The sequence below is a fragment of the Cicer arietinum genome, chromosome 6 (assembly GCF_000331145.2).
Source record: "Cicer arietinum cultivar CDC Frontier isolate Library 1 chromosome 6, Cicar.CDCFrontier_v2.0, whole genome shotgun sequence".
Lineage (NCBI taxonomy): Eukaryota > Viridiplantae > Streptophyta > Magnoliopsida > Fabales > Fabaceae > Cicer > Cicer arietinum.
In genome coordinates, this window is record NC_021165.2 from 45,777,380 (window position 1) to 45,789,243 (window position 11,864).

At 33.5% G+C, this 11,864-nt stretch overlaps 1 protein-coding gene and 1 long non-coding RNA gene across 2 annotated transcripts; both read left to right on the top strand.

The window, feature by feature from the left end:
* Positions 1-1,192: 1,192 nt before the first annotated feature.
* LOC140920950 (uncharacterized) lies at positions 1,193-8,668 on the top strand. Its single transcript, XR_012163720.1, has 4 exons — positions 1,193-1,465; positions 7,862-8,148; positions 8,244-8,453; positions 8,533-8,668. It is a non-coding gene; the product is annotated as an uncharacterized lncRNA (long non-coding RNA).
* LOC101492240 (uncharacterized) lies at positions 3,658-6,882 on the top strand. Its single transcript, XM_073370205.1, has 3 exons — positions 3,658-4,480; positions 4,787-5,337; positions 5,369-6,882. Exons 1-3 carry the CDS (start codon positions 4,077-4,079, stop codon positions 6,712-6,714), a joined length of 2,301 nt encoding a protein of 766 aa, XP_073226306.1. The 5' UTR covers positions 3,658-4,076; the 3' UTR covers positions 6,715-6,882.
* Positions 8,669-11,864: the final 3,196 nt, after the last annotated feature.

The window sequence follows — 11,864 nt, forward strand, 5'->3', positions numbered from 1 at the left end:
CTCATCTACAGTCAACCTATTATACACTATTCAAAACAATTGGAGTTATCAGGTGAAACACCTGTTCACCTTGTAATTTATGTCATTACTAATATCATGTTGTATATTTTTTTATGTAGGAATAATTTTTGCACTTATTTATGCATAAAAAATAAAATAGATGTTTTACTCTCAACTGCCCTTTTCAAAGGACTGTGTATTCTAATTTCCGAGAGTTTACTATAACTAAAGCCTTTGAAGCTATATGCCATGCTCCGAAGGCTCCCAAATTTCTCTTGGTCAATTGGATAGCTACTCATGTTCATTGGATCAAGTGTAACGTTGATGGATCTTCAAGAGGTTCTCGCGGTTTAATCTATTCTTTAGTGCATGTATTTTTAGATACTTTTTTAGCTGTTTTTTAGGTGCTTTTGTCCAGAACATAGGTATGTCCATGACTCTTTTGATGATTCAAGCCTTCTTAAATTCCAAATTTGTGCCTTGGATGTTTAGGATAATTGCTTCAATTTTCTACATTTCATTAAAGGATTACATTTTAGAGTGGCTCATATCTTTAGAGTAGGGATTACTCATGTCGATTGTTTTGTCAATGAAAATTTTGGAATAGATGACTAATTCTTTGGTGGAATTAGTTCCCTCTTATATTCAACAGGATTTTTCTAAAATAGATTGGACATTCCAACTTCTATTTCACTAGTTATTGTTTGTCTAGCCCAAACCACACACACTAGTGCATTTTAACCTTGTTACATCGTCGATATTAGATCGGTTATTATACATCCAATGTAATAAACAAGATAGTGGCAAATTTGTTATTATGGTAAACTTTGTTAGATCTGTTCTAATTGAACTGTTCTAACAAACACATTAAAAAAATAAAACTACAAAAAAAAAATTGTGGTAAATTTATTATTATAATAAATTTTATTAGATCAGTTCTAATTGAACTGATCTAACATACATATTAAAAATAAAAATAAAAACTGCACACACAAAAAACTATGATAAATTAAAAAAAATGACTACATACAAAAAAAGGCAGTGGTAAATTTGTTATTATTACAAATTTTGTTAGATCTGTTTTGTTAGACCGATCTAACAAGCCTTTAAAAAAATATTCCTAAGTTAACGTGCGAACCCTTTATTTTTTCTTCATCCTTCTACACAAAAAGTCACGCGTGCATTTTCATTCATTCTTCTTCATCCTTCTGCAAATCCACAAACCCACGAATCCAAACCCGCGAATCCAAATCTATTTTTCATCCTTCAACATTCGTTTTTCATCAAACCCAACCACATTTAACCTTCATCCTGTGAAAACGTTTTCATCCTTCCACATTTAACCTTCATCCTTCTTCAGTGAAAACGTGAATAGCAGCTTTTAGCCTTCATCGCCAGCGAGTTGGTCCGGCGCAGCTTTCAGTCAATTTCTTTCACTATCGAGAAGTGTTTGTGGCTTTCTCTGGTAATTTTCTAATAATTTTTTGTTTGTTACTCAACAATCTAAAATTATTTCATTGTGAATTATTCTTATCATTAATTTTTAATTGATGGAGAAATTTGAGTAGTAGTAGTTATCCTAATTTTCAATCATCCTTTAAAACTGCATGCTATGTGTTTGTGATATTGTCTCTGTTAATAATAAGTATAATGCTATAATTTTTTAAACACGTTTGTCAATTTGAGTTTGTGATTTGTGTTTGTTGTTGCTTAATTTGTTCATGCTCTCATTTGTCAATTTAAGTTATATATATTCTTTAGTTATCCCTTCTTGGGTGAAATTTTGACAATAACAAATGTGGTTCACTTAAGAGTCTTGCTATAATTGCTGATGGGAAAGTGTACCACTTTATCCACTCTTTCAAATCAATTTTGGAAGAATGTGAAGAATCCATATAAAATGTCTTGCTATAATAATAATTCGAAATGTAATAGTACATTTTAATTTTGGAAGTTATAGTACACTTTGATTGTTTTGGTAGCTAGAGTAACGACATCTACGGAAGCACTAAATGATACCCAAAGAAATCTGGCTTATATTGCCTCAAAGTGGCTGAATGAAAAGGATTCCAAGAGAAGAGAAAAAATTAAGCAAAACAATATTGAATGATTACTATTGTGTTCTAGCACAAATGATTAGTGTGTAGTGTAAGTGTTGTAAATCTAGAGTATCATCGAATTTCAAGGTCATTGCAATTTTCATTTGTCAGAAGTAATTTTAGGACACTGCACACAATACAAGCTTTCCTCTTGTATTGAATCCAACCTTGTTCCAATTGGAGGTATCTAATAGCTAAGTAAAAAAAGGGGCATTTAGATCTGTTTACAAAAAAGGGGCACAACATTCCTTCTCTATAGCTAGCTTTCTAATTTTCCATTTTAGTTTCAATTTTCTTCACACATCATTCATGTATAGCTGGAAAGTTCAAAAGGAGCAGCTCCAATGTGGAAGAAGATTGTGTTTCTTCTGCCATTCTCTTTCTAGCTTGCATAGCTTGTACTCCTTCTTATGTATAGCACATAAAATCCAATAATCTATGCCTTAATTAAAACATCTCCTATCTCCTCTTCATCTTCTCCCTTATTCACATCTCTTATCAATTAGCAAATTAGATAATTATATTCAATTAATATCTCTATTTGTTCTTATGCAATTACTATAGTATATACATACATATATATATATATATTGCCTCTAAACAATATAGTTATCATGTCATTGTTCTTTCTAAGTAAGTGTATATCATTAATATTTAATATTATTTGTAATTCATTTGTGCAATATTTCCTCTGTTTCAAGTTTCAAGAATTATATACTTTTTCCCCCATAAATATATAGTTTATGATATTTGAAATAGGTTAACTGCAGCTATGTGACTCACTACTTCAAACAATATTCCAATTGCAATACAAGTGGATGAAACATGTTAGCTCTATCACCACAACCAGTACTACAGTACTTTATATGTAAAAAAACCAATATTGAGATAAATAAGCCAAGTTAAGTTAAATAGAATGTGTTTTCTCTTTTTATATTTATTTTGTCAAACTAGAAAAAGAAAATAATCTGTCAAAAAATATAAGTATAAATTTTACGAATTTTATCATCCACCATAAAAAAAGGTTACACAAAATCCTAAATTATGCCATTTTCATTTGAAAGTCAAAGAACATTAATCATATGAAACAGATAACCACTTTATAGAGTAGAGAGAGAGTAATCAGCAATATTTTCCTTCATATTATCCAATACATTAATAATTACTTTATAAGTAGTAGAAGAATTCCAGCAATGACAAACCCAATTGATTATGAAAAACTAATAGAGTATTTAGCTTTCATCTTGACCCATAAATGTCAGGTTGAACCATGAGATGCCAAACAAGCTTCATCGTGTAAGCTTTATTGCATTCTAAGACTTTAAAGACTTAATCCTCCCTCAGATTTAGGTATATAAATCTTCTCCCAAGAAACAAGATGGATTCTGTGATTATTTGTAATTGTACCCCATATAAAATCTCTACAAAAATTTTCAACTTCCTCACACATAGAAATCAGAATTTGGTGAGATTGAATGATATATCCATGTATTAAGGCAGAAGAGAGTACTAGAACCTGTGGCAAAAACAAAATTTTATATCCATGTATTTATGAAATGTGAATAAATGAGTTGACCTTTTATATAGACCCAATAATTTTATCTGCCTTGTTTTATCTGAAGAGTTTATATCAGTAAATGATTAGCTCGCGAAAACAAACTTGTGGTGTCATTTTCCTCTCTTGAATTGCTGACATATATAATTTGATAAGATAGGAGTAATAAATAGTAGCTGAACTTTATGTTTTATTATTTTTTTCAATTATTAACATGCATTACCCTATAGCTAACATGCATTACCCTCAAGCTGGATTAAAAAGACAATTACCATATGCACACTATGTAAGCCTTGCATTGTAAAAGCAAATACATAATAGATGTGAGAACATAAATAACTAAATTAAATTTTTATGTAGAAATATGATTCTTAAAATGTGATTAAAATCATTTTACCATTGTATTTTTTTCAGAAGTAGTTATGAATCGCAGTTGGATGAATGCTAATCGTTTGAGTGAAGAGTATGAAAAGGGAGTTGAGGAGTTTTTACAATTTGCTTTAAAAAAACTTCCTGAAAGTAAAGGAAGGTTTTATTGTCCTTGTGTTATTTGTTTGAATGAAAATACATTACATTTTGAGGAAATACGAAGTCATCTTATTTGTTATGGGATTGACATGAACTATATCAGATGGATATGGCATGGTGATTCGTTAAACATGTCAAATACCTCAGAAAGAGAGGATGCTAATGTAGATATGAACGATCAACTAGAGCACATGATACGTGATGTTGGACAAGAGTCCTTTAATCGTGCACATGTATATGATAATTTGTGCAGTGACAAAGAAGAGCCTTTGTATCCGGGATGCATTAACTTCACACGGTTGTCTGCGGTATTGAGATTGTTCAACTTGAAGGCGAGAAATGGCTGGACAGATAAAAGCTTCACTGAATTACTTGAATTGTTGAAAGAAATGCTCCCAGAAGGTAACAAATTTCCGAATCGTAACTATGAGGCAAAGAAGTTATTGTGTCCACTGGGCATGGAGTATAGGAAAATACATGCATGCCCTAATAACTGTTTATTGTATAGAAATGAGTTTGAGGAGTTGACTAAGTGTCCTAGGTGTGGACTATCACGCTACAAAATGAAGGATGGTGATTCCATTTATGACGAAAGCTCAAAGAGACCTCATGCGAAGGTGTTATGGTATCTTCCAATAGTTCCAAGGTTCAAACGTTTGTTTGCTAATACAAATGATGCAAAGAGTGTAAGATGGCATGCCGATGAGAGGAAGTGTGATGGACAACTTCGTCACCCAGCTGATTCTTTGCAATGGAAGAAAATTGATGATTTGTACCCGGAGTTCGGAAGTGAGCCAAGGAACCTTAGGCTTGGACTTGCTACAGATGGAATGAATCCATATGGAAACTTAAGTAGTAACCATAGTTCATGGCCTGTTCTACTAGTTATCTACAACCTACCTCCTTGGATTTGCATGAAGCGTAAATACATCATGTTATCTATGATGATTTCAGGTCCAAAACAACCTGGAAATGACATAGATGTTTATCTAAGTCCATTGATTGAAGATTTGAGAATGCTTTGGGAAGGTGTTGATGTGTTTGATGGGTATTCTCGTGAATATTTTAAGATGCGTGCAATGCTATTTTGCACCATCAATGACTTTCCTGCATATGGAAACTTGTGTGGCTATAGTGTTAAGGGACACAAAGCATGTCCTATATGTGAAGAAGGAACATGACTCCTCAAATGTCAAGAGTCTTGTGTCAATGAAAGATTTGAAATTAGTTGGCTTAAAGTCTCACGATTGCCACATTTTGATGCAACAACTACTACCAGTGGCTTTACGTGGCATATTGCCTAAAAAAGTAAGAGAGGTCTTAACTAGATTGTGTTTATTCTTCAACGCTATTTGTAGCAAAGTCATTGATCCTCAAAAATTAAATGAGTTGGAAAATGAAGCTGTTATTATCTTGTGCCAACTAGAGATGTATTTTCCTCCTTCTTTTTTTGACATCATGGTTCATTTAATTGTTCATTTAGTTAGGGAGATTAAATTATGTGGTCCTGTTTATTTGAGGTGGATGTATCCATTCGAGCGTTACATGAAGATTTTAAAAGGATATGTGAAGAATCCACACCGTCCTGAAGCATCTATTGTTGAAAGGTACATAGCAGAAGAGGCTATTGAGTTTTGTTCTGACTATATGTCAAAAGCAGAAGCCATAGGAATTCCTAGATCTCGTCATGAGGGAACATGTGTGGGTAATGGTATACGAGGCTTAAAACTTAAGAGCATGGGACGAGAGGAAGTACTTCAAGCACATTTGTATATATTGAATAACACTGATGAGGTTCAACCTTACCTTTCTACTCATAAAAGCATTGTGAAGGAAAATTATCCTAGAATGAATGAAAAATGGTTGCTGAATGAGCATAACAAGACTTTCTTAAAGTGGTTTAAAGAAACCAACAATACAACTTCTGATACACTAAAATGGCTAGCAAATGGGCCTCACTTTGATGTCATAACTTGGACTGGCTACGATATCAATAATTTTACATTCTACACAAAAAGTCAAGATGACAGTAGTACCATGCAAAATAGTGGGGTTATGGTTGTAGCTGAGTCCATGCATTTCTCTAGTTCAAAAGATAAAAACCCTGTTACAGCATCCATACCTTACTTTGGGACCATTGAAGAAATTTGGGATGTCGATTTCATTAAATTTATAGTGCATGTTTTTAAATGTAAATGGATTGACATCAATAATGGTGTTAAAATTGATGAATTTGGTTTTACATTGGCGGACCTTGAAAAGGTAGCGTATAAAGATGAGCCTTTTATTATGGCATCCCAAGCAAAACAAGTGTTTTATGTTAGTGATCCTTCTAACAAAAAATGGTCAGTGGTTCTCCAAGGTACAAGTTTTCATGGACCAAATGAAAGTCTAGATTCAACGCTAGATGTTTTTGAGACTCCTCCATTCTCACAACGAATACTTACTTTCGTTGAAGAAACTATAGTGGACAATGAGTATGCCACTCGTGATGATCATCAAGAAGGCATATGGGAGAATATTCAAACATAAGACTCGTAAGAAATAAAACTTGGAATTAGGAGTGAGTTAGGGTTTTTGTATAATGAGAATTGATGGCATAGAACGTGTTTTCTTTGATGAAAATCGTACTCTATAAATTATGGTATTTATGAAATGCTGAATTTAAAGCTGTTTGTTAGGCCTTATTTTTAAAAATGCAATTTATGTAGCAATGGTTGTTTGTTAATAATGCTATGGTGAATGTGCGGGAAGTTGAAGTTTTTAGTGGTTAGTTTCATGACAAGGTGAATCAGTGGTATCTTCTTGAGTAATAGCATTTGCTAGTAAAACTGAAGAAAAATTAAAAACACGCTGTCTATGTAGCTTTTGTGATAGTTCTAGCTTAATCAAGTAAGAAGAACCTATAAATTGCATTAACGTTTCGGACTGTCCCACTATTGGAAGCTTTTGACATCGTCCATTGTTTTTAGATTTGCTGGAGGGTTATAGTCCTGCCTGCATTCTGGTGAAAAGAAACTTCACTCAATGATTGTGATGTGAGAAATAAAATATCTATTATAGATCAGATTAACATCAGCAGCCTCGTGTTGCATAACTAATATAATAAACTGATTAATGAAGCATTTATTCTCTTAGAAATTTGATTACTTTATTCAACCTTACATGTAAAACACAAACTCTAGATAACTCTTCATTTTTTGCAACATTTTAATGTAAAAGTAAAATGAATATTAACAATTAAGTTGATACATTAATTTCTGATTGACACTTGTTCGGCAGTGGTGGTGGTCTACCTGCAACTGTGTGAAACTCAGTCTAGACATAAAATAGTTAATGAGTAGAAAAATAAGAGATATTTTGGTAAGGGCATGATGTGCTCTTTAGTTTATATAGGAATTCAGAGGCTCCTTCACAGATCTTATGTCTTTGGGTCACTTATTCATTCGGTCCTAAAAGGAACTTTTTAGCTTTATAATTTATGTAGTTTGAGAATTCAGGATTTATGTTTTGACAAAAAGAAAAGCCTCCAAGTTGTGTCAGCTATTGGTAGGTCCTACAGGCCTTTCTTGCATTACGAGTCAGTAATATCTTTACCAATATATGATATGATTGCCTATTATTATTTTTCTCCATTATTTTGAAATATTATTGACCATTATTATTCTTATTTAAAAAGGACACATGAATAATTCGTCAGCTCATTCGCAAAGTATGGAGGGTACTCAATCTACACAAAGAAATGGAAGGCGTGGTACACGTATGGCAAAGTTGAAACGTAAGTATATGATAGGTAAGAAGTTATCGATTGATTTAGATCCATTGACTGGATTACCTTCGGGGATAAATAGGAAAAACTTTAAGGGTCATGTGGCTTCCCTTGCTCGAAGCTTTGTCAGTATTTTGGTGGATAATTGAGATGACGTAGATAGCGACTTGAAAAATCAGATATGGGAAGCTATTAAGGTACTTGTAGTTTTGTGAATATTTTAGTATATATATGATTTCGTAAATATATTTTAATGCCATACACTAACTCCTCCATTGGTTTTGTAATGTAGGTGAGATGGGATGTTCCTGATTCTGATTTTTTGAAAAAGAAATGGATTTCATATGCTGGTGAACGTTGGAGGGCATTTAAAACTAGTTTAGCATCTAGATATTTAAATGGTGGGAGTTTGAGTCACAAGTCTCCTCTTGAGGCATATACTTATCTTGATAAGGACATATGGAAGGCGTTTGTTCAGAAGCGGCAGGATCCTTCCTTTGTGGTTAGCTAGATTTATAATTTAATTTCTTTTAATAATTAATTTCTAGTATTACATTTAATTGGTACATTACTTATAATAGGAGAAACGAAAGAAGGCACAAGTGATCCAATCTCATAATAAATACCCTCACCTAATGTCTCGTGGGGGATATGAGTTGCTTATTGAAAGATTGATCAATGAAAAAATAAAGCAAAGACAAGAATCATCTGGAAATTCAAGGTAACACAAGTAGTTCAAGTGATCAATGGTGGTGGTTTCATAAACTAGACCTGAAGTATCACAGATTCACTGTGTCAAGACTGTTAAAGTCTCGTTTATGCGATTTAAAGTCCCTCTTATGCCCTTTAATTTAAAGTGTATAAGAGGGACTTTAAAGAGTATAAGAGGGACTTTAGCAGTCTTGACACAGTGAATCTGTGATACTTCATGTCTAGTTTTGAGCATGTGGTGAAGCAGAACAAAAAAGTCTTCCTGATCCATAAAAAAGGAAGAAAAATAAATAATAGTAGTAGTAGTAGTAGTAGAGAGGCTTAAAAGAAAATGATAGGTATTGACTTACTGCAATGGAGGCAAAGAAAGGAGCAACACACAAAGCATCAATGTTAGACACTGAGGTGTGAACTCGAAGGCCATAAGATCCATCTGCCAATATGGTGGCAGAAATAAGAGCAATATGGTGTTTTGGCAACCAATGCCGTTGTGCAACCTCTTTGATCCATGATGAGACTATCTGAAAATGCAAGATTAGGAAAATCATCATCAAGGGAAAATTAATAATAACAATGTATGTCAATTGAGGAATATACAAATTGAAACCTGTTTGAGGTTGTCAATAACGTTTTTCCTTTTCTGTTCCTCTTGTGGAGAGGGAACGATTCCTTCATCACCTATAAACTGCACACAATTGTTGCTAAAGAAAAGAAAGAAAGAAAAAAGTAATAGCAATAATAACTATAAAAGAATTACCTACCTAAAGGAGAGACATGGACCTCTGATTATCCATTGTGAAGAAGAGTGAATGTGAAGGAGGAAGACAATACATAACGACACCACTTGGAATTGGGCGGTGAGAAATTGGCGCTTTCAAATCCAATTCTACACAAGCCTGCAAAGCCCTTTTTCTTTTTCTTTCCAACAAAGAAGATAGGAAAATGCTAAATTCCAACATAACTTCCACCACAACAAATACAAATATAAAAACAGTGTTTCGTTTCGTCTCAATTTCTAAAACCGCAAGAGAAATAAAAGAATATACTCTTTGTTTTCTCACAACCTGTATTAACGTTTAAGAATATCCTCTTTGAAGTGACAACCAAATGAAGAACAATAGAGAATTTGAAACACTCCCTCAAACGTGAATCCTTAGTTTATGTGCCTCTCTTCGATATTATATGTAGTCACCATTAGGGGTGGAAAACGGGTCGGGTTGGGCGGGTTCAGGTCCAAAATCACCACAAAGAAGGAAGGAAAATGCTAAATTCCAAAATAACTTCCACCACAACAAATACAAATATAAAAACAGTGTTTCGTTTCGTCTCAATTTCTAAAACTGCAAGAGAAATAAAAGAATATACTCTTTGTTTTCTCACAACCTGTATTAACGTTTAAGAATATCCTCTTTGAAGTGACAACCAAATGAAGAACAATAGAGAATTTGAAACACTCCCTCAAACGTGAATCCTTAGTTTATGTGCCTCTCTTCGATCTTATATGTAGTCACCATTAGGGGTGGAAAACGGGTCGGGTTGGGCGGGTTCAGGTCCAAAATCACCAACCGGCCCAATCCGCAGGTGCCATTTAAACACCCACTTCCGCCCATGTCAAAGTTCGGTTTAGTCGGTTCTCGGATACTCAGTTTAAGCAGGTTACCGGTTCGGTTTAAGTACGCGATGGTGGTACGAAAGAGTACACACTCCACAATGAATCGGTTTAATAACACAACAAAATGGGTTGCCAGACCAGACCTGAGTCTGATTAATTTAAATTTTAGGTTTTTATCGAACTAGAATGACAACAATTGAAGATTCACCCTTTTGGTTCTCTCTCTTGTCTTTCTTTAAAATACCACAAGTAATTGCATTGCCTTTCAGTTGTCTCATTGTTGTTGTGAGAGAACCTTTTCAGTCAAAAATAGGAATTCTCATAGTAGTCGTCAAAATGTTAAGTTTTTAATTTATTTTGTGAAGCCTAAGGTTCGAGAGGAAGAAGAAAGGTTGAAGACGATGTTTTCACAGAGAGGGTGAGATGGTAACTGGATTCGGCGGCTAGGGTTGATTGTATCAATGCTATTTATAGTGAAAATAATCACTACAAGAAATCCTCCCATTTGTGGCCAACTTTACAAATATTTTGTGGCCGAAAAAAACCCTCACAAATTAGTGACCGAAAAAGCCCTCACAAATACAAAAATTCAAATTGGTCCAAAAAATTAAAATTTTAGCTGGATTTTGTGGCTGTCTAAGCCCTCACAAAATCACAACGTTGTCATTTTGTGAGGGCTTAGGCCGCCACAAAATTCAGCTGAAATTGGAGCCTTTTGTGAGGACTTTTGCAGCCACAAAATCAACCTTTTGCGAGGGTAAAGGCCGCCACAAAGGCAAGCCATTTATGGCCGCCCAGGCCGCCACAAAAGAATAGATTCGTTGCACTTTGTGGCGGCAAAGGCCGCCACAAATTCCCATAGTTCCGTTGCACGTTGTGTCCGCCAGGCCGCCACAAAGGACTTCATTTGTGACCGTTAGAGCCGCCACAAAGGATTTTGTTCCGTTGGCTTTTGTGGCGGCTTTGGCCGCCACAAATGATCAACCATTTTCTATAAATATCCCTCCACTACTCTTATCATTTTTCACTTCTACCTTCTCTCTAAACCTTCTTTCTAAATTTTATCTCCACCTTCTCTCTACAAAAATTATTTCTCCAAGTTTTTTCTTTATTATTTTGAATTTTGGTAAGTTTATTTTATATATTTAGTTTTTAAATTTTATATTTGATTTGAAGTTAGTTATTTAATGAATATTATTGAATTTTTATTTTGACAGTGGTGATATATTGTGTTTACTTAGAAGAGTTGTCAGCTCTGTGAAAGCTTCAAGTTAGACACTACCCGACATCAAGTTAGTATTTTATATATTTTAAATATAGATTAGTAAAATATTTGATATTATAAATATATTTATATTATGTTTAAAATATAGATTAGTAAAATATGTTTTATTATAGATTTTTTATAAAAAAAAATAGAAATTATGTTGTTTACATAATATATGATAAATAAAAATTTGAAACACATGTAAAACTAACTTTTTTAAAAAAATATTATTAAAATTGATGATATTAATATTTGTTTTTAGTTATTAAAAAGAGTTGTAGTTGAGTTCGTACAAAAAGTGTATATACTTTAGTAGTCTCTAT

Coding starts and splice junctions, on each gene's coding strand:
- LOC101492240 (XM_073370205.1), top strand. CDS start 4,077: ATGAATCGCAGTTGGATGAATGCTAATCGTTTGAGTGAAGAGTATGAA. Junction 4,481..4,786: donor GGATGCATTAACTTCACACG/GTTGTCTGCGGT, acceptor AAGCTCAAAGAG/ACCTCATGCGAAGGTGTTAT. Junction 5,338..5,368: donor TGTTAAGGGACACAAAGCAT/GTCCTATATGTG, acceptor AACATGACTCCT/CAAATGTCAAGAGTCTTGTG.